Genomic DNA, 22319 nt, shown 5'->3' on the forward strand with positions numbered 1-22319 from the left:
CTTAGAAAACATGAATACATAAAGGGCATGAGAGCCATATGTCCATATAGACGGGGCTTAAACAAGTTTTTTTCACTGCTTCATGTACATAGGTTTCTCAGTTACTGCAGAGGGGAAATGGCATTTTCCCTATGCTCAAAACACTTTATTTCCGCTGAGCAGGTGCAATTTTCCAACAGCAAGCAATGTTTGAATATTAGAACAATCTGAACTAGGAAAACAAAGATGTGACGTATTTCCAACTATGACCAGATATTGGTATTCACTAGTAGGGATTCTATAGCCATCTGAAAAAGATTTAAAACTAAATTGTATACAAGACTACTAGGTGTACGCACAAGCCTTGCTTTATAACTATGTATCTATATGTGGTAAAATTTCCATTATTCAAACTTCAGCTTAACCGTACACTAAACTATTTGAATTCAGCATATTTCCCCATAAATGGTTGACCTAAAAGGCCTGAACTCTCTTCAGTGTATTCCTGCAAGTAGAATTAATTATATGCTAAATGAGATTACATCCCACAGTTTGGTTGTATTATTTTGTCCTTGCGGAGATCAATCCACTTGGAATGCCTATTTTATGAAATCCACTGAAATGAATGAGAATCATGCAGGAAAGGTTCCTGGTGGGTTGTACCATAATAGCCCACCCTTACATGTCAACTCAGAAGTAAACCCCACAGAGTTCAATGGGAATAAATTATACAGGATTGCAGCCTTAGTGTGCAGTCTTATGTCCACTTGTATGAGCACCATACATGCTTATAACTGAGTCTGAGTTTACAGTTTTGGGATTGTTGGTTCATTTACATACATGCACAAACACACAAAAACAATCTAACAATTTTTAATGATGCTGAAGCCAGTTTATTCATGTTTAATTATTCAATTCAGAGTCACTGGTCAATTAAAATGGAAGTAGCAATCTCCAATCTAATCTATCCAGGAAGCATTGACTGTTTTATTTGTTACCTCAAAAAATAAGACAGTATTGTAAGTAACAGATTCCAACAGGTAGTATTTTGCCAGCTAGGTTCTGCAAGAAAAACACCACTCCCTACCTCCACTTCTGTTTCTGTTCTCTTTAGACTTGAACTTAAAAATTAAAAAAAAATAGTGCTGACTTTAAAGAAGTTAACAATGAGGAAAGCAATTTAATTAGCATGTCTGCAGACAACATCACCCTCTTGGGTGCTGACGACATTATGCAGTGAACCCACCAACTTCCGTGAGTGGCAATTCATGAGCGTACTATCAATGAGAGAAGCTCATAAAAGGATTCTGTTTGTTGGAACAAGTTGTTAACTTCAGGGATGGGTAGACTTCAGGCTTATGGAATTTACTTTGATTTTTACTAGAACTCCAAGATCCATCATCTGGATCATACACTTAGAATTAAAGAATTTGGTTTCCGGAGGGGATTCCTTCACCCTTGTAGAAGCAATTTAGAGTGTGGCCATTGTTCTCAAACCATTAGAATCTTCAAAGACAGCAACAATAACAAAAAGGGGTGGCAGAGAGAATACTACTAGAATGCTTTATCTGTGTCACTCAGTTTTGACTATTTTGTTTGTATAAAATGTTTTTATTTCTAGAGAACCTAGATCAAGCAAAATAAATCTTAATACGTTCTTCTTTTCCCTAGCAAAAAAAGAAGAAAAAATACTTCTTAGCCCAGAAATTTGTTTTGAGTACCAGAACTGAATAGGTCTCACAGTCCTTCTGCACAAAAATCCACCGCTGGTTACCCCAAGCTTTCTTCATTTCTGCAATATAATTCAGGTAGTATAATGTTCCTGCTATTGTTAAGCAATTTGGAGTTAGTAATCCTTGCTGATCTCCTGCAAATCACCCAAAGATCTACCAGTAGCTCCAGATCTAACTTCTGCCCATCCTTGGCTTACTTGGAGGTTCCCATAGTGCTTGCCCCATTTGCCCCGTGGGCTTCTGGTCAAAATCAGGACAGGACACTTATATTTAAATATGACAACAAGGACTTGTTGTGCACGACTTGATGCTGTATCTTGTGCACGACTGGATACTGTATCTGCTCATAGCAGCTAGGCTAGAAATAGTATTACAAACAGCTTTGACATGCACTGTAAAGGACTAGTATGACAAGAGTGTGGCAAATGGCACTGGCTGAGAAGATCACACAGCAAAACCAGTTGGCTAAAGGACTTGCTGAACATGACAATTTTAATGAAAATTGGTATCCATTTATTTCCTTTGTTGATAAGCACAAGGATATTAGTTGTCCATCTACCAGTTGTTGCTCCTTATGGAAACAATTTCCAGAAGGATAGCCATGTTAGTCTGTTGCAGCAAAAGCAATAAAGAGTTTTGTGGCATCTTAAAGGCTAACCAATTTATTCTAGCATATGCTTTTGTGGACTAGAGCCAACTTCATTAGATGCATCTGATGAAGTCAGCAGCGCCCATGAAAGCTTATGCCAAAATAAATAGCTTAGTCTTCAAGGTGCTAGAAGATTAGAAAGTTACTCTGGGATGATTCTGAACTTTTTTCCTTGGAACTTGCAAAAGACTATGCACCTCTCCACTGTTACGCTTGATGCTGTTGCACCATGTCCTACCTTGTTGGTGCCTGGCTGATGGCTGGTTGGCCACTGTGTGAACAGAGTGCTGGACTAGATGGACCCTCGGTCTGATCCATCATGGCTCTTCTTATGTTCTTAAGAACTTGCTTTGTTTGGCTGCATTTGTACTCAGAACTGTGAATGCAATCCGAAATGGCAAGAATTTTGTTTTTGTTTTTTCTGTTATGTTTCATCAATAAACATTTAAATAATGACATTAGCAACCCATCAGATTTTGCTACTCTAGCATCAATGGAGCAGATGATGATGATGCTTGAGAGATTCTAACAAACAGCAGTTTCTCAGAATGGGGGCAGTAAGTAGGATCAAGGGATGGAGCTTTTCCTAGTCTGTACCAATTTAGGCACCAGATGGGGGCTGGAGGATCACATTGTGGGTCTACAGGGCTCAAGCTTTCTCTGAATTTCCCAGGGAGCAAAGCCACCATCACCCCCAGTGTCAGTGCCTGGCAACATTGACAAGTCTCATGTGATGGGCCCAGTGGACTCTTCTATCCCCTCTCAATTTCAGCAGCAGCTGTAGCAAAGGACAGGACAGGATGGCTCCGTTACAGGGCATTGGTGGAGTCAGTATGACTCATCAATCTAGTTAGGATTCTCCCTGCCACAAACAGAATGTCTTTGGTCAAATGCCTTCCTCTTTGCCACAGGCAAGAACTTACTTACCAAATCTAATGTATACCTGATCTTATTGGTCCCTGAGAGCCCCTGAGGGGAACCCTGCCAAATTTTGAGTGTTTGGTCCTCCACTGGCAGCCTACAGTCATTAAGCATGTAATCCTATGCATAATTAGACCAAAATAAAAAAGGGACTAGGATTGTGTCCTAAGAGCCATCAAGTACTATTATCCGCACATCACTTCCTTTCTGAGTAAGTTGGCTGGAGAGCTAAGGTGCTGATATTATTAGCTAACCTATTGTTTAAGGAAACCCTTCTCCTAGGCACGCAGACCAAGCAGTCTCCATGTCTAAGCTCTGCCTGGGCTCTATTTTTTTGCCAGACTAACAGAGGAAGACCCAGGGTGTGAAGCTTATTCTAGCCTTGCTAGACCCTAACCCCAACTAGCTGTTTGTCCTTTCTATCCTTCTCCTTTGGTCCTTTTCCTACTCCATGTTTGTTATTTTTAGCCCTTGGTATAGTCAGGGCAGGGGAATTTGTCCGCTTTCCAAACTTAAGCTCCAGCATGCTCAGGTCAGTCAAAGCCTCGGGAAACCAAAGGCATCTTAATTCACGCAATCCTCTCCCTGAAGAACAGCTCAGCCTCTGCTGTGTGTGCCATAGAATCATAGAATAGTAGAGTTGGAAGGGGCCTATAAGACCATCAAGTCCAACCCCCCCCCCAACCCCCACTCAGTGCAGGAATTCACCCTAAAGCATACCTGACAGATGGCTGTCCAGCTGCCTCTTGAATGCCTCTAGAGCCAATTCCCCACTGAATCTGCATTTATTTCAACCTATCCCTGCAGCAGGTCCAAGTAACAGTTCTTTGATTATTTTGACTAACCAAAGTAACAGCTTTACAGTGGTTCATCTCCTCCTCAAACGTTTCCTTTTTCTTTACAAGTAAAATACATGGGCAAAATGTCTCTTGTGATTAAAATGAGTTAAGTTCTAACAAGAGGCAGATAAGCATTGCTTTGGGAAGCACTTTTGTTCAGTGCTGAAGTCTCACTATATTTAGTTTTTACTCCCAGGTTAGGGTGATAAGATTGCAGGTTTAGGTTCTTGCTCAAAACTATTTGGGGCTTCCCATTGATTTTTGTAATGTCTCCTTGTGCAAGGACTATGAACTCATCTGAACTTTTTTTAAAAAGGCTACCTTCACCTTTCCCAGGGTGGGTGCAGGGCAGTCAATTGCTCCAAAAGGTGGAGGGTCTTAAAAGCATTGGTTATTACATGGGAGAGTTGTGAGTGAAAGGGGTCACTGTCTAGATCCCCATAAAATTCTGTGAAGCAGGACAATGCCGCCAAAAAGCTTCCTTTGGAAACTGCCAACGAGCCTCATCACACGGGAAATCGTGTTTGCTTACCGTCACTTCTCCACCTGCTCGTTTGTCCCTCACTACTTCCTTAAACAAGGTGCGCATGGGCCAATCAGTGGGCCGTTTTGATCGCGCTATGGCAGCTTCCCTATTTAAAGAGAAGTCGGATTTTCTGGGGTGTTTTTTTTGTTGTTGTTGTTGTTGCACGAAGAAGGCTACAAGGGGCAGAAGGCGCGCAGGAAGCAAACGACAAAGTGAGAGGGATCCGCAAAAATCCGTGACTGCCCAGCGTGCAGTAAAATGCTTGTCTGATAAGGACAACAACGAAAGACAAAAATATTCATCGAAAATCACAACGAAGACTACAGCATTTTTTAAAAAAGAAATCAGTAAAAAGGGAGAAAATAAGGGAGAAATATTACAAACAAAAACTTTCACAGTGTGGCTTTAAAAAGTTTTAATATCACGTTAACAACAATTGTGTGTGTGTGTGAATAAAAAAGCTCTTCGGCATTTGCAAGATTGCTTGGTAAGCTCCCTCCTTTAAGGGCATCGGGTTTCCTGACCACGGCGGCTCCCGGCTTCAGGGCGAACGGGAGGCTCTCGAGGGAAGCCACCGCCTCGGCGGCTATGCAAGGGCCAGGCCAGCGCCCCCTCCATCTCTCGGCTTTGCCCAGCGCCCGCCCCTTCTCCGCTCTCCGCCTGCGCAGCCGCGCCCCTCCGACGCCCTGACAGAGGACGGAGCTGATGGCGGCTGCGCGCTGTAGGCGACGGCCTCGCTGAGCGTTGGGTTGGTTGATGCTAAGGGACCGCCAGCGGCGGCCTTCCGGGGTGTCTAGAGCAAGCCGGTGAGTCGGGCAGTCGGAGCCGGAGCTCTGCTTTTCGGTCTCGGGGGCGGAGAGGGGTAGGGCAGGCGCGTGCGGAGGGCGAGCGCCTCCTCTGGTGCGGGCTCGACTCTGGCTCCTTTGCAAGAGGGCTGGCTGGAGGCAGTCACCTCCAAGAGAGCCTGCTAAGTTTGCAGACTGTAGAACTTTGCCAGGGCTCCAAGGGAGCGAGATGTCCCAGCAATGCCCGCCTTACACCCAGATCCTAACCAACCATGTTTACTTGGAAGAAAGGCCATGGATCAGTTCGCAGTTAACTTAATTACAAGTTAGCATGCTTAAATCTGCAGCCTTGCGGACCAATCCTAACGTGGAAGCTCCCCACATGGGTTTCGGTGGGACCGTGGAGTCCACGTGCAGCCCAGTCCTAGGTAGAGTTACTCCAGCCTCTTCCAATGGATTTCAAGTAGCTTAAGCATGCTTAACTAGCTCTGTATAGGGATGGGCTGTTAGGAGCAAGCCATACAGCCTGATGTTATGCTTGCTCAGACATAAAACCCACAGTGGGACTTTTTCCCCAAGTGCACACAGGATTGGAGTTTTGTGTCTGATAAGGCTAGTCCCAAAGGCCAACTCACTGAGCTGCAAGAGTTGGTATGGGATATAATGGTGGACAATGGTGGACTGCAAGCTTTCCTCCAGTAGTGCTTGTTCTACAGACCTTCACAGAATTGGTGCCTAGTGGCTCTGAAGATGCCTTCCATTAGATGAGGACAGGGAGGTGGGGCAGCTACTTTGCAAACTAGCGTGCCACATAGACACTCTGATCTTGAATGTCTATGCCCATATCTATCTAGTCATAATATGCCTTAGAAACTCTGTATGTTGTAGTAGTGCATTGGGGCAATCATTTGTATACCTGTCTTTAAGGCGTTATTGGTTAATAATAGCTGTCAAGTTGATGTTTCACTTTCAACTTCGGTGGTTGTGAGATTGTAAAGAAAGTAGACATTAACATGTTGTTATGCCTTGTGCAATAGAACATGATGGAGAACTGAGTTGAAATAAAATACTGCTTTCACTGTCTAAAGCAGTGTTCATTTAACAGAAGTAACTGAATAGGCTGAGGAAACTGAGAAGCCTGCAACTGAGGTGCAGTAACATTAGAGGGGAATCAGATTCTTCATCTCTGACACACCTGAGGTAAAATACTGTGGAGAATGTTTTGTTTATTTATAATAGCCTTCCAATGTCTTTCTGTGTGTGATATGGTGGCAATGGCATATATATAAAAATACACCGATGTATTTTATTTCCTGAGGGAAATGAGCAGGAAAAGGAAGGTCTCTGCTTGTGCTGGGATTGAAAAAATATTTTGCAGGATTTGAGACCTATTAGAGGTTCTGCGAATGCATGCACACACCCACAAATGCACCATTATACTTGAGACTGCATTGAGATAACTTTTCAGGGATTTGGAGGCTATAGTATAGAGCTGTCATTGCTGCAGTAGACAGATCTGTTTCAACCATTTTTGTCTCTTGTTTATCCTGTCAGTCTCGGGCCAAATAGATTTTCAAGGATCTTTTAGCACTTCAAGCGTACCCTGAAAAGCTACATAGAAATATAATGGTGCTGTATCAGTAGATGTATTCATGTTTTGTGTGTGTGTGTGTGTGTGTGTGTGTGAGAGAGAGAGAGAGAGAGAGAGAGAGAGAGAGAGAGAGAGAGAGAGAGAGATTGAGATTTACTATTGCTTATGATGGTTTGGTCGTGTTTATGATGAATGACAATTTCTCTCCATCATGTCCAGAACATCTTTGCGTCTGTGTTAAAGCATTTTTAAAGTCTTTGTTGGTTATTGCAAAACAGTACAGTTCAGAATCCGGTTTGAATGAGCTGAACCACTTCATAGATCAGGGCTGGGCAATCTGAACCTTCAGCTGTTACTAAATTCCAATTCCTGTTAGCCCAGCCGGCATGGCCAATGGTCAGTGTTGATGGGACCTAGAGTTCAACATCATCTGGGGTAGAATCCAGTGGAGTGCTTATGCCCCCCCAATTCCTTCCCACCATGCCGATTTCCTTCCACACACAATGGGTCCCGCCAGTTCCATTACGCAAGCAGGACTTGCCACTAATGCAAGGAAGATTTAGCACTTGTTTCTGGAAGCAAAGCTAAGAGAATTGGCGGTGGCATAAGAGCCCCCTTGGATTCTGCCCCTAGAGAACAGCAAATCACTCACCCTTGTCATAAATCTTTGTAGCTTTAAGGAAAACAGTTGAGACTTACTCTTATTTTGTTCCAAGGTGGAGGGCTGGCTTCTGATGTGATCTTAGAAATGAAATGTCTTTCAAGATGTTTGAATTTATTGTTTTCTCTGCCCTCAGGTGAAGAGGGCGAACATGTCAGGAATCAAGAGGACGCTAGAAGAGATGGACCCAGACTATGAGGAGATCTCAGTTGTGCATTCAAATAAACATCACAAAGCAGCTGAACAATCGGGTAGAAATTTACTTTAAAATTGAGATGTAGAGGGAGGGGAGGAGGTCTCTAAAATGTGTAGAGAAATGTCATTTTTTTCTTCCACACCAACTTAGATTAGTTTGAGTATTTATTTGAGTGAAATTAAAAAGCTTGGTTAATAGATCAAGACACACCTTTCCCCATTTCATTTTTAAAACAATTAAAATTACTATATCCACACTTTACTTGAATTGAAACAATAATACTTGGCGTTTGTATAGCACTCTTTGCACATGTTCTTTGGCATCCTTCCCAATGCAAATAGTCTTGAGAGTGGAAGATATTTTCGTTGGGACCATGGTATGGGAGGATAGAAAGTAATCACTTGTACCTCAATTATGATCCTTATTACACAGAGAGATGCCTTTTATACATGTTGCAAAAACACTAAAGGCCAAGCTATACATGTAGTAGTAGATCGGTCCATATATGGGTTGTTTCAGTTTCATGTCCAAATAGACTCTTGATGAAGATGTCTTGAAATGGGTTGAGTGATTGGCTGTCGAGCCCTTGTAACTCCTGGGTTTCTTTTCAACAATCTGTGGATTTTTATTTTTTTTATCAAAGCAGATATTATCTTGTGGTTCATATATTAGCCCTGTATTTAATATTGATTTGAATATTATAATATTGGCATATTATATTCTAACATGATGTTCTAATGATTTTATTCTTTGCTTTTAGTTTTACCTTGGTTTTGTTCTGTGCTATTTTTTTGTTTGTTTTAATATTTGTACTGTATGTTTTTTAATGTATTATACACCACCCAGAGAACTTCAGTTATTAGGCAGTTTAAAAATACAGTCAATAAATATATTAATATAAACATTCACTTCTTCTGTTCCATTATGCTTGGTCTCGTCAATCTGACATTACAATGATATGTATATTTACCCATTTTTTGCACATGTTTTCCAGGCACAAGCAGAAAATTGTAATGTTAGAAATGGTCTTAAGTTTCTTAAAGTCTTCGTGGGCTCTTTTTTATAGCTCGAGATGCTGCAGTACTGAAGATCGAGGCAATTATCAAAGAGCAATTTTCAGTAGAAATGAAGAATAAAGAACATGAGATTGAAGTTATAGATCAGGTAAACAGTTCTCATGCTTACTATTTATCGGGGTGGGAAGAAGTGGTTTTTTGCAGTCACAGTAGTTCATAACTTGAGTTTCATCTCCTTTTTATATAGCGCCTGATTGAGGCAAGAAGAATGATGGATAAACTGCGTGCCTGCATTGTTGCAAACTACTACGCTTCTGCTGGTCTCCTTAAAGTTGGAGAGGTAAACACTATGGCAACAGAGCATGTGAACCCCAAAAGAAGGCACTGACATGGCAAAAAATGAAGATTGTCTTGACTTACTCTCAAATGCTTGGCATTCGTGTTTTGAAACACAGCCTGCATGAAAGCTATAAAGAAAGGGACACTTTTTCTAGGTCATCTCCAAGTGTTTGTCTGAAATGCTTTAGATTAGCTTGGGTTTTTGACTACTTAGGTTCCATTAGCCCATTAACTAATACTGAATATGGGTAATGTTTCACATTATTTAATGAAAAGTGGTTTCTTTTAACTCTGACACACAAAGTTCTTCTTCGGGGGACAAAAAACCCCTTTCAATCCAGTTCTTGGATCCAGACATATATCTAAAGTAGATTTCTTTCTTTCTTCCACTCATCCCCACTCTCTGTTGTTTTTTCTCCCCCCCCCCCCTTCCCTTTTTGGTTTTTCTACATTTGTTTTCTTTGGGAGTGGGGAGAGTCAAAATACATAGTTGATCTATATGTTTTAGATGCTGGTTGCTGACAAGCGGGTATGAGTAATTTTAGGGAAGTGTGGGTGAATGGGGACCTTGATTGGTGATATTACTCTATTAAAAAACTAATACACTATGAGTAAGCCAATATAAAACAATACGATCTGCACTGAACATGTAAACAGCCAGGATTTTAAAAGCAGGTTCAAAATACAGTTTAGATTTGTAGCTAATGAATTGAAACGAAGCAACTCATTTAACTTCATCACAGTTGAAAGCAGTTGGAACACTGACAGTGCAATCCTATATGTGTCTACTCAGAAGTAAGTCCTGGTGTTTTCAGGGGGGTTTGCTCCCAGGTAAATGTATATGGATTGCAGGCAGAGAGAAAACTCGCCTTGGTTTTTCCAAGGTTTCTTAAATTATTGGCAAGCATTGGGAGTCCACTCAGCTTAAATATCTTTCCTGCTGCTATAAGGTGACTTTAATACAGTAAAGCAAGCATGATCATGCAGCTTTGGACCCACACTGGGTAATTTTATTTGTTTTAATTTTATTAAATTATTAAGGGTTGTATTACAAATTCAATACAACCCCCAAAGAGCAGGCCTATCCTCTATTTCAGTGGTGTCCCTGAATAAGTAATTTTATTCCATATAAAAGTGAATGGCGAATAAAGAGCTGCATTTGTGCAAGGGTGGCCAGAAGGCATATCTGCATCTACTGGTAGATCTCGAGGTGATTTGCAGTGGATTGCCAAGGATTTCTGATTCCCCATTGTTTAACAAGTGCAGCAATAAAATGGCTCTACCCTACCCTAAAATATAGGCAGTAGCTGCTGGGGAACATGGGTTGGAGTGTGTTATTGCACTGTATCCTGCTTTTGGGTTCCTAGTCAATAGCTGGTTGGCCACTGTGTGAACAGAGTGCTAGACTAGTCTGATCCAACATGGCTCTTCCTATGTTCTTATACTGCTGAAATGAAGGAACCTTGGAGAAACCAGGTTTGGATTTTTGCATGAAAGAGCTGTTAGCTTCGGTCAGTTCTGGTACTCAAAACAAATCCCTAGGCTCAGCATTCTTTAATTCTATATGTATGTCTTTTACATCAGGTTCCAGTTGGTGGATCTCCAAGTTCTATTAAAAAGAAAGTAGATCTCAGAAGCCAGAAGACTGCCAATTCCTGCATTTGGGGAAACTGCTCCTGCCCCTAATAGTGTGTCTGCAGATCATGCAGGCACACGCTGTGTCCCTCAGGAGTCCCTCTAGTATACACTTCTGCCTACCTTGGCTGTTGTCATGATGAACATTTTGCTAGTAAAGGACAAAACCAACTCTTAAGGCTAGCATGACTGACTTGAAAACTGGAAGAGGAAAAAAACACAGTAGGACCATGCCTCAGAGGTTTTTTAAAATAAGCTAACTGTTTTCTTAAACTTAGAGAGAGAGAGAGAGCTGGCTAGCATGATGCTGTCATCTTTTGTGGTCCGTGCTAGCATCCAAAATAGTGTGAATGAGATAGATCTTATTGGAGACAACATGTTGGCAACTTGTGTGTGGCTAGCTGATCTGCTTGTTGCTCATACTCCTTTTTATATTCAGGCAAGAGGCTATAGCGCAGTGGTAGACCAGCTGCTTTGCATGCAGGAGGTCCTAAGTTCAACTTCTAGCATCTCCAGTTAAGAGGACCACAGCCCAAAACTCTGGAGACCCACTGCCGGTCAGAGTAAAAATATGCTGGGCTAGATAAATGTCCCGATCTAAGTCAAAGGCAGCTCTCTATGTTACTTTCCATTTTAGTTGGTTCTAATTCTGAGCAGAATTAGAATGTTGTATCTGCTGTATTATTTCAGGGAACCAAAGCCTGTGATCCTATGGTTTTTAACCATCCATCCATCAAGAAGTTTTTGGAATCTCCATCCAGATCATCATCTCCTGTTAATCAAGGGTCGGAAACCCTGTCAGTTAACCATTCGGAGAGTGAATCATCTCAACACGCGGACTACATGACGGGAAAGGACAATGGCAATCTGGAAACGGAAGAGAGATTGTCAAACAAGCACGACCAGAGACTGAGCAAGAATTCTGGACAGGTAAAACCAGACTGACGTGTTTAAAGTGGGAGGGATAAAATAAATAAATTTTATATTGGAAAGCAGGCAAAGCAAATGTATCACTGACTTCTGCTGCACCTTTCAAACCTCACAGAGGCTGTTTCCCTCAATGGGGGTGGGGGGCAGAGCTCTTTCAGCACTACATAAAGAAAAGGGTCAATTAAGGATGTGTTGTTCTTTGCTACCTATTTCCTGCTGATGCAGCATTATGAACAGTGCTAATTTAAAAATTGCTATGCTGTGGTTTTGGCTTCATTATTTATAACAGTATATGGCTCCAAGTTAACACTGTTTGCAGCTTTTAACAGCTTCAGAGCAGAGAGAGGGCAGATAAACCGTTTCTTTCGAACCCAAAATACCCTGTTTTTGAAACTACTGAGAGAATAATTGCTCTTCTTAGAGGAATGGAAACAAATTTAAATTTCCCAATATTAGGCAGGAAAAAATCATTTCACAGAAGGAGTAAGCCCACAGTGCTAATTTCAAAATTGCTATGCTGTGGTTTTGGCTTCATTATATCATTATATGGCTCCAAGTTATAAATTTAACATGGCTCCAAGTTACAAATACTACTAATACTGAGAAATGAATTTAAGTTTCCCAATATTAGTAGACCTGGACCTTCTTTTGATTAGACAGAAAAATCCTTTCACAGGAGGAGGCTGACCCTGTTGACACTTTTGTTTCCTCCGCAGTTCTGTATCACCATCCTTCCGAACAATGCATGCCTAATTAACTTCCCAGTTGGGGCATCAACACAGGCCCAGCACCGGGGTTGAGGGGGCATGGGCAGGCATCTGCCAGAGGTTTAAAAGGGTCTAGCCTTGATCCTGCTCCTCTTCCTGCTGTTGTCGTCCTCCTCCTTCTCTTTGCCCAGCTGGCCCTGCTCACAAAAGGAAGCACTGCACCAGATAGCTGGACAAGCCTGGAAGGCCTGCACTGCTCCATTTTTAAACTTTTTTAAAAAAAAAATAACATCATGTTTGAGTAGCAGCAGTCTGAACTAATCAGATGCTGCCTTTGGGGAGGATGATCAATGAAGCCACAGGAGCGGCAAGAAGACCACCCCTTTGGCAGATGCCCAGCCATTCTTGTCAGTTGGGCCTTTCTACCACCCTTTTTCTGGCAGTCCCTTATCTTCCTCTTCCTCCCCGCCTACCAGGCTGTAGGGCAGGGGTGCAGAACCTCCGGCCTAGGGGCCAAATCTGGCCCTCTGGAAGTACCCAGAAGGCTTTGTAACCTTCCCCTGGCACCAGTCCCTTCCCCTCAACCACAAATCATTCCGTGCTTTCTCGGCTTTTATGCCACTTCCTCCCTATTCTAAAGGCTTGAAATCCCTCTTCAAATAGCTTAGTTATTGGCAGAGCTTTAACCTAAAATATGCAGGTATTTTTGGCCGTACTCCTTTTGCCCTACTGCTGGAACGTAGCCCCTGAGAGATTTTCCAAAATGGAACGTTGCTCTCAGGTTGAAAGAGGTTCTGTGTCCCTTCTGTATAGGGGGAGCAGAGGAGGGAAAGTAGATTGCCAGAAGTCTGAACTTGGAGAGGGCTTTTGAAATTAGGCCGAGGGATGCAGGTTGCCCACCCCACCTTAGATGCTTGTAAAAACAAAACAAAATCTCCCTACTTGTAGCCAACCAGTGGTGCATATCCATCCAGTAGGAAGTAGTGTCTTTCAAATGAAAGTATCAGCTATGGGGCTGGACTTAATATTACTATTACTATTATTTATTGCATTTCTATACCACAATAGCTGAAGCTCTCTGGGTGGTTTACAAAAGACTAGGAAGCATCTGGCTGCCATCTCCTCTCAAAAGCCAGCCATTCCTGTGTCTCTCTGGGCCAGACATTGAAATCGTGGTGTTTGCATCTCTTGCCTATTCTTTTTTAATTGTTCTAAGCTGGAGGCATTTTAAAATATTTGTGTCATTGCTTTTATCTTTCTGTATTGCGGACTGGTGTGTACGAGCAGCTTTATTTATTTTAACTTCAGAAGGTAAATCATAGCTATTTTTTTAGCATCCGGGGGAAATATTTAGAATAAATATGTGTAATTAAGTAGATTTCTAAACATTTCATTCTCAGGGCACTTCTGGTGTTGCAAGAGATCGCAAAGTGGGGCTGAGAAATGCTGGTCTCTCAAATGAAGAGTATTCACGGCTGTTTGTGAAGAAAACCATAGTGGTTGGCAACGTCTCCAAGTTAGTATTCAAGGCCTTGTAGTTCTTTTCACTATCAAGCCAAAATAGGTCTATGGTTTTGGGCTGGCCAAATTATGGTCACCAGCCCCTTATCCCTGTGCAAGACCTCTCTCCACTACCGCCCCTCTGGCCTTCCCTGAGATGCTGCGTTAGAACGTCCCTGAGCTCTTCTGACCAGTGTTGCCCTGCCCCCACCCCCATGTGTACAGAGAGGGGAGGTATACCGGGTGGCGCTGGTTGGAGGTGTGTCACACTGAAACCTCTCCCCCTCCAGCAGGAAAGGCCAGTGGACCAGCAGCAGAGCAGCCCCGGGGAGTTCAGGAACAGGGGAATGCATAGCAGAGGAACATCACTTCCTAAACCCTGCTAGCCTCACACCAGCCCAGGCAAACGGGGTGGGGTGGTGGCTTCCCCGCCCCTTTTGGGGGGTCAGACTGTTTGTACATTTCCCCTCCCTTTCCTTAACTATGCCAGCTTTAATTCCCTGCCTTTTGTTGGGATCATGTTGGGGGAATAGGAGGGCTTCTCTCATCTGCCCTGACATGACTCTTTTCACGTGGTACCGCTGTTGCAGCAGTGATGACGGAGGAGTTTTCTGCTGTTGCAGCAATGAGGCCTACGGCAGCGGAACCCTCTCTCCTGCCGTCCACAGCAGCCAGCAGCTCCTCATCCACCCTTTCCAGGAGCCAAGGGCTGCTCCCTTGATACTTCAAAAGGGAGGGAGTGGAATTAACTTTGGTGATACTTCCCGCCCTGCCAGATACATTCCTCCTGTTAAGAGAGAAGAGAACGACAAGTCCACTCATAAATGGATGGTGTATGTCCGAGGATCCCGCCGAGAGCCCAGGATCGACCACTTTGTTAAGAAAGTCTGGTTCTTCCTTCATCCCAGCTACAAACCAAACGATCTTGTAGAAGTCAGGTAACCCAAGTTTTCAGTGAAACATCCAGCTTGCCCCAACTGAGTGACATCTTTTAAGAAGCTCAGTGACTCTTTCTTCTGATAAACACCTAGCTACTTTTCCTTCAGCTCTACCCCCAAGCTTAAAAGTATCTTGTATGATAATGAAATGATATTTCTTTCTTCCTTTCTTTTTTGTTTGTTTGATTCTTTATTTAGGAATTTTCTTTCATACCCCCATCCCCACATGTGATAGTCCAGGCATATCAATAATTATAGTAAATCAAGGCAGAAAAATACAGGATATATTGTTACATACCAGAGAGACCAATATGCTACAGGCAGAGTGTTATGAAGTTACCAACATACATTTTCTGTGGATTGGTATCAATTTATTATGTATCGTGTTTCCTGACAATTTCTTTTAAGCTGTGTTCTTTGTAGTTGAAAACTTTTTTTGAAAAGAAATGGAAACTTCTAAAATGTCCTTATTCCTAGAGAGCCTCCTTTCCACCTGACCAGACGGGGCTGGGGAGAGTTTCCTGTGAGGATTCAGATTCACTTTAAGGATAGCCGGAACAAAAGGATTGATATCATACACAATCTGAAGGTAACTTTACTGCAGAGCTCATGCATAGATGACAACGCTTCATTTTGTGTGTGCTTTCTCAAGAAATAACATAGTATACCCTGTTTTTTCACTCTAGTCTTGTCAGTATTCAGAGCAGTTGTGTCCTCTGGGGTATTAAATATACTCACAACCTGTGCATATGTGAAAGGATTTGGAACTTAACATAAGCAAGGGCTTTCTTGGTTTTCTTCAGGTTCATTGTCTGTGCAAAAAGGAGGGACAAGTTGTGCTTGCAGTGAGATCTGTGTGCACACTGAAGCACGTTAGAGCATTGAATCAAGTCAAACATGGCTCCCTCTATGTCTTAGGCAGACAAGTCGTAGATCAAATGACATCAGGTGCTAGAGCCATTCCACTGACAGCAGTGGGACATGGCCACAACTCCTGATGTCATCAAGCCCACAGAGAGCTGGGGTGGGGTCAACCATCTTGTGTCTGTGTATGTCCCATTCCCGCCCGCAGCCCAGCCCATTATGGATCCCCACTCTGGTCCAAGAAGTAAGAACATAAACTTAAGGTTTGTTCTTGTCGGATTCATGAAGACAAAAATCTTATCAGACAAATGTGTTTACCAAAGTAGGCACACTATTTTTGTTTTCATAGAGCTCTTTTAGGGAGCTCTACTGAAGAAGGGCACTGAGTATCAAACTGAAAATCTCTCAGGCTTTTTTGCAAGAAGTATCCTGCTGCTTCTATTTGGAGCAGCAGGGCAACAAACATACCAATGACTTAAAAAAAAACACGTTCCTTGTAGCATTGTTCTTAAACTATCTTGGTTTTATTTTGATGAGGTTTTCGGAAGAGGAAATTAACTGGGTTAAAAGTATTTTGTCTCCCTTTTGTCTTATTTGGAGTTCTAAGATTGGTTGCCATTCACCAACATATTTGCTGAATGTTGCTGTATTTGTAGCTTTAAATTACCATGAGAATATTTTTGTATTATAATCCAGCCTTCCTATAGTGCTTGGAACTCTTAATGGTGCTTGTATCACCTTTAAATCTGATGAATTTGCATCTCTTTCAATAATGGGGATGGTGAAGAGCACTGGGCCTCTAAGGAACACTACTTCATTTGTTGCCTTTCAGTGTGGTAGTAATTCATTATGGTTCTTTAAATGCCACTTTTCATGCAATTTGGCACTTACCTTATAGTACAAAACAAGTTTTCATTAACTCAGCATTCTTTGGAAGGCATTTCTCAAGTTGATATACACTGCATTTTTCTTTACGTAGCAAATTCAACAAAGGCAAAATGCTTTTGGTTTAGAACAAATACATAAATTCACACTAGATAAAAGCTGACTAAAGTTATACAAAGGACAGCCTAGATAGCTCACTGGTGGGATACATGGCAATGCTGTGGGTTTTTTTTGGGGGGGGGGTTAATCTAGCTTTTCTATTGCTCCCACTAAAAGCTTGTTCAAAAAAATTAGCTTAGACTAATTCTGTGACTTATCTTAACAAGGAATACAAAATAGATAAGGTGACAGCTTGGTGAAGGTGCACCTAAGTTTTAGAGTTATAAAGCATAGAATCATAGAATAGTAGAGTTGGAAGGAGCCTATAAGGTCATCGAGTCCAACCCCCTGCTCAGTGCAGGAATCTACCCTAAAGCATCCCCGACAGATGCTAGTCCAGCTGCCTCTTGAAGGCCTCTAGTGTGGGAGAACCCACAACCTCCCTAGGTAACTGATTCCATTGTCGTACTGCTCTAACAGTCAGGGAGTTTTTCCTGATGTCCATCCAGAATCTGGCTTCCTGTAACTTGAGCCCGTTATTCCGTGTCCTGCACTCTGGGAGGATCGAGAAGAGATCCTGGCCCTCTGTGTGACAACCTTTTAAGTATTTGAAGAGTGCTTGCGTGTGCCTCATTTCCATCTTGGGAAAATGATGTATTGCAAGTTTTCAAATACACAGTCACAAATGTGGAGGAGGGAGTGTCCCCCTATTTAGTAATATATGTATGTGTGTGTACATATGTGCTGTTTTTAATAATGTATTAGTTTTAAATGTTTTAATTGTATGTATTTTATGGCATTTGCATTTATGTTGTACCCCGCCTTGATCCGGAGAGAGAGGCGGGTAACAAATTATTATTATTATTATTATTATTATTATTATTATTATTATTATTATTATTACATATTTGCTAATGTTTATGTGAAAAAGAGTTAATTTTTAAAACTTAATTCTTTCATACAGTTGGATAGAACGTACACCGGTCTACAGACACTAGGTGCTGAAACGGTATGTGGGTGGTTTTTTTAAAAAAAAAAAAAGTTCTCAGTTTTTCCTTGTAACATTGTAGAATGGAAATAGTGATGGCCTTCATTGTTGAAAAACAACAACTAAGCAGCTTACATGTGGAAAATGCAATATAAATAGTGCATTGCTACATATTGATTAAATGGGCCACCAGTGAATGTAACTGGTTGCTCTGCATTGGCATGTGATGCAAATGCTTGCCACTGTCGGTTGAGGACAAGGTTTGCTGTGACCCTCGAAGGCTAGAATCCTGTACCCATTTACCTGGCAGTAAGCCCCTTTCTGCTCAGTGGAACTTCTGAAAAGACATGTATAGATGGGATTGTGCAATAAGGAATGCAAGAAATGGAAGCTTGGGGACCCAAACAGATCTTGCAGAATAGTATGGGTTTACTTCCATTGGGTAGAAGCGAGAGGACACATGGCCCTGAACATCTGGAAAGGCTCCTGAGAAACAAGCCTGAAAACATGTGATGTAAAGAGGGATGCTTTGTGGGAGTATGGATTTGTGCATAGAAAGCATGTGCTTCTTCTCCCCATATTATCCTAACTCCTGCACAGCCTACTCAGACAGACTTAGAACTCTGATATTGCCATCCCCAAGTGCTCAAATTGAGTCAGTACCCTGAGATTATATCAAAGCAGAAATGGGAGATTGTGGCCTTTTGGGGTTTGGATGTGTGACAGATATTCAAATTCTTATGGATGCCAACCAATGCATTTTGGCGAAAGCCTGCTTTAATAGCCAGCCACAAATACTTGGGTTCCTAAATAATTATGGTGGATTTTAACCATACCAGACAGTTCCCCAAAGTGAGGAGCTTCTGTTGATGGATGCAGATGGTTCGGAAACCTGTATCCTTAGTATCAAAATGTGTCATGTGAAGCTCCTGTACAGATTTTTTTTTTTTAAGAATTAGTGTGCTGTAGTGGCTAGAGTGTTGGATTGTGAGTTGGGAGATCCAGGTTCTAATCTCCACACGACCATGAAGCTCACTGGATGAATTTGGTCCAGTCACAGATTCTCAGTCCAACCTACCTCACAGGTGTGTTGTTATGAGGATAAAAAGGAAAGGATGAGGATTATGTACGTCGTCTTGGATTCCTTGGAGGAAAAAAATGCAGGAAATAAAGGTAATAAATAAATAAATGTTTCTAGTAGTCTTACAGTAGTTTTCCCTCTCCTTCTCTTCTTGAAAGGTGGTGGATGTTGAGTTGCATCGGCATTCTCTTAAAGAAGAATATCTATTTTCCCAGTCTTCAGATTCTGATTTTTCTGATGCCCCCAACTCAGTGCCTTTAAATATGCCAGCGCCTGTGAAAGCATCTTCACCAATAAAGCAAATGCATGAATCCGTTACAGATGCTTCTGCTGAAAAAGGTAAACATAGAGCAAATGCACTCATTAGCGGAAGAAGCTGCTGAGATTGTGCTGCAAAGGCCCCTGGGATATATCCCAAGACTGGGCAGGAGGACTAAGGGGGAGACAAGCCATGGCAAAGCCACAGAGCACCTGATCATCTGCTGGAAGCAACATGGTTTAGTGAGCAAACAGCAAACATGCCATAGCTTATTTTCAGGATGGTTTATCGTGTGACATGCAAACCAGCCTATAGACAGTCACTGGGTTGTGGGAAAATGTTGTAGAATATATTATAATTAATTAGGGATGTTGGAGGAATGTGTTTTGTGGATTGAGCTCCATGAGTTTTTGCCAGTTTGGCTTCCCAGATGCAAGCTTGGCGATCGCAGTTTTGTGCATATCAGGATTTGTGCAAATTGGGATTTTGTGCAAATTTGTGGCTGAGGCCATTTACGGAAATTGTGTTATCATTGGCCATGATTTTGCGCAAATCTTGATTTCCATAAATATTCCCAGCCATGAATTTGTGCAAATCGCAGCTAATGGACAAAAAAAAAAAAAAGACACAAACTCTTGATGGGCACCCACCAATTGTCTGACAGCTCTCCTCATGTGCACTCCAGGGTTGGGCAACCAATGGGAGTCTGGCGAGCAGAGTGCAACCAGGACACAGGGAATTTACCCATTCCTACAATCAATACATTCTCTTGCTGAAGCTTATTGGATACATATCCTAGATGATGTGCAATTTAAATGGCTGTGCAAAGAGAGAAACTTTTTCTGGGAGAAGTCTCTGGCCTGCCAGTCTGAAGAGGAAAGTGCCTGCTGCTTTGGAGATGGGGACATGTTGAATTTTCAGAGATGCTTCCAACAAAAGAAGGAGCAGAAATATGGAACCAAAATTAATTCTAAAGTTTCTGTTTAAGCTTTTGATGTATCTACTTATACAAACTTTCCAATGTTTCTCTTCCACCATTCCCCACCCCATATTTATCTACCAGGGTTCAGCACTGAAGCTGAAAGGCATACAACCTTTTATTCCCTGCCATCGTCCTTAGAAAGGACTCCCACTAAGCTTGTGACCCAGAAAGTTACTTTTGGCTCCCACAGCAACTCGGCTTTTCAGCCAATTGCAGCTAGTTGCAAAATAGTCCCTCAAGGTCAAATCCCAAGCCCTGCTGAATCTCCAGGCAAGTCTTTCCAGCCCATCACCATGAGCTGCAAAATAGTATCAGGTATGGTTTCATTTACGTATCTTAAGTATGTCATACAGCAAGATGAAAATAAAGTGGTTGCCCTTGAATTGGGTATGTTCTTTCTCTCTGTCTTGTAAGTTGCCAGAAAAGCCCACCAATGGTGGCCACTCATAGAATCAAAGAATAGTAGAGTTTGAAGGGGTCTATATGGCCATCGAGTCCAACTCCCTGCTCAACGCAGGAATTTTTGTGTGTGGCAAAAATACCTAGCTAATCTCCTCCCCCTATACACCAAATCAAACCCTGAGATTTTCTGAGGAGGCCTTATTGGTCATTCTGTGACCAGTAGTGTGTTGTCAGGTAATAGCACTTAAGCAAGCCTTCTCGGTAGTGGCACCCACCCTCTGGAACGCTCTCATGTATGGTTTGAGAGGCAGTAACTGATGAGGTTCAAAAGCCTGTTCAGAACACATTTTTTCACTCAGGCTTTCCTTGACTTATAATTGATCAAGACACTACTCTGTGTTTACTGCTTTCATTGTAATGTTGTTAAGGTATTTATTGTTTTACACTGTTTTTATTGGGTTTTGTATTGTATGTGTTTTTATATAAGCCACTTGGAAGTACTGGGATGTCAAACTGTATAGAAACTTCTGCAATAAACTAAATGTGCCACACAGCTCAAGTTGGAAGGAAAAGATGGTGCCATCCCTAGTATACTTCGTATAACATATGCACCACACCCAGCCCTTGGGGTAGTTTTGCTCATGGTCTTCTGAACCCAGCTCTCACAAATAATAAACTCACTCGTTTGGCTGTAAAGGCTAAATGGAAAGAAGTATTGCAAAGATGCAAATTTAGTCTAAGAGATATAAAAATATTTGGCCTAGAAGAATCCTACAGCCTTGTATGTACATAATCTTCTGCGGTTTGTTATAGGAGCTGTGATGGAAATAATGTAACATGTTTGGGTGTTCTAACTTTCTTCCCCAAAGGTGGCAACATATGGCCCTTCACATGTTTTGGCCTACAACTCTTATCAGCCCTAGCCAACAAAGCCAATGGTGAGGATTGATGGGAGTTGTGGGTCAAAACATCTGGAGGGCTGTAACTTGCCCACTCCTGCTCTACAGGAGGATGTTTCTGGAGGATACATGGCAGCTGCCTGATGTTCATGGAGCTGCTTCTGCCTTTGCAGTAGAGTTGATTCAGTTCTGTCTTTGCAATGCATCTTACAGTTCTTCAAATATAATTACATATGGACACACAATTACTCTGGGTCTCTGTCTGATATGTATAATTGGGAATTCCTTTCTGTTTCTTTAGGATCTCCAATATCAACCCCAAGTCCTTCTCCACTACCTCGTACCCCAACCTCTACTCCAGTGCATATGAAGCAAGGAACTGCCGCCCCTATAGTCAGTAACCCTTACGTTATTGTGGACAAGCCTGGCCAGCCAGTTGGAGCAGTGGCCACAAATGCAGGTATGTACTATACAGGGAGGGGGCTGCACTCTCCCACTCTCCCTGCTTCTTCCCAGTGTGTGTCTTTGTATTCTAGGAGGTGGAATACCAAACTAACTCCTTCCCCAAATAATTTAACAGCAGGAACATATGTGCTTCCTTCTTGTTTTAATTGTCATTGGTAAAGTCTGTCCCATGCTTCAGCATGCTTTAGGTCCATGGCAGCCCTATTCAGTTCTATTCCCTTTGATCATTTTGGTCTCAGATCAATATCAAGTGATGGTGCTAGATGAACTGTTAGGGTTTTGATCGCTTGCACGTTCATCCTTTGACTGTAGCATTAAGAAACACGTTGAATGTTGAAGCAAACCATTGCAGATTAATCACCACAGACATATCTCCCAATGTCAACTCGAGCACAGCACTTCTTTCCTATAAAAGTGGTCATGTTGTGTTGTGAACGTGTTTCCTTCCCT

At 42.1% G+C, this 22319-nt stretch overlaps 1 protein-coding gene across 1 annotated transcript in view; it reads left to right on the forward strand.

Annotated features, from left to right (window-relative positions):
* Positions 1-5385: 5385 nt before the first annotated feature.
* Positions 5386-22319, forward strand: part of YEATS2 (YEATS domain containing 2) — a 51907-nt gene continuing 34973 nt past the window's right edge. The window contains exons 1-13 of the mRNA XM_063132453.1: positions 5386-5453; positions 6538-6632; positions 7821-7935; positions 8947-9044; positions 9144-9236; positions 11561-11800; positions 13908-14023; positions 14784-14945; positions 15423-15534; positions 17758-17802; positions 19021-19201; positions 20185-20418; positions 21706-21864. Coding sequence (XP_062988523.1) covers positions 7836-7935; positions 8947-9044; positions 9144-9236; positions 11561-11800; positions 13908-14023; positions 14784-14945; positions 15423-15534; positions 17758-17802; positions 19021-19201; positions 20185-20418; positions 21706-21864 — 1540 coding nt within the window. The 5' untranslated portion in view covers positions 5386-5453; positions 6538-6632; positions 7821-7835. The remainder of the gene's footprint in view (positions 5454-6537; positions 6633-7820; positions 7936-8946; positions 9045-9143; positions 9237-11560; positions 11801-13907; positions 14024-14783; positions 14946-15422; positions 15535-17757; positions 17803-19020; positions 19202-20184; positions 20419-21705; positions 21865-22319) is intronic.

This window comes from Elgaria multicarinata, chromosome 8 (assembly GCF_023053635.1).
Source record: "Elgaria multicarinata webbii isolate HBS135686 ecotype San Diego chromosome 8, rElgMul1.1.pri, whole genome shotgun sequence".
Classification (NCBI taxonomy): domain Eukaryota; kingdom Metazoa; phylum Chordata; class Lepidosauria; order Squamata; family Anguidae; genus Elgaria; species Elgaria multicarinata.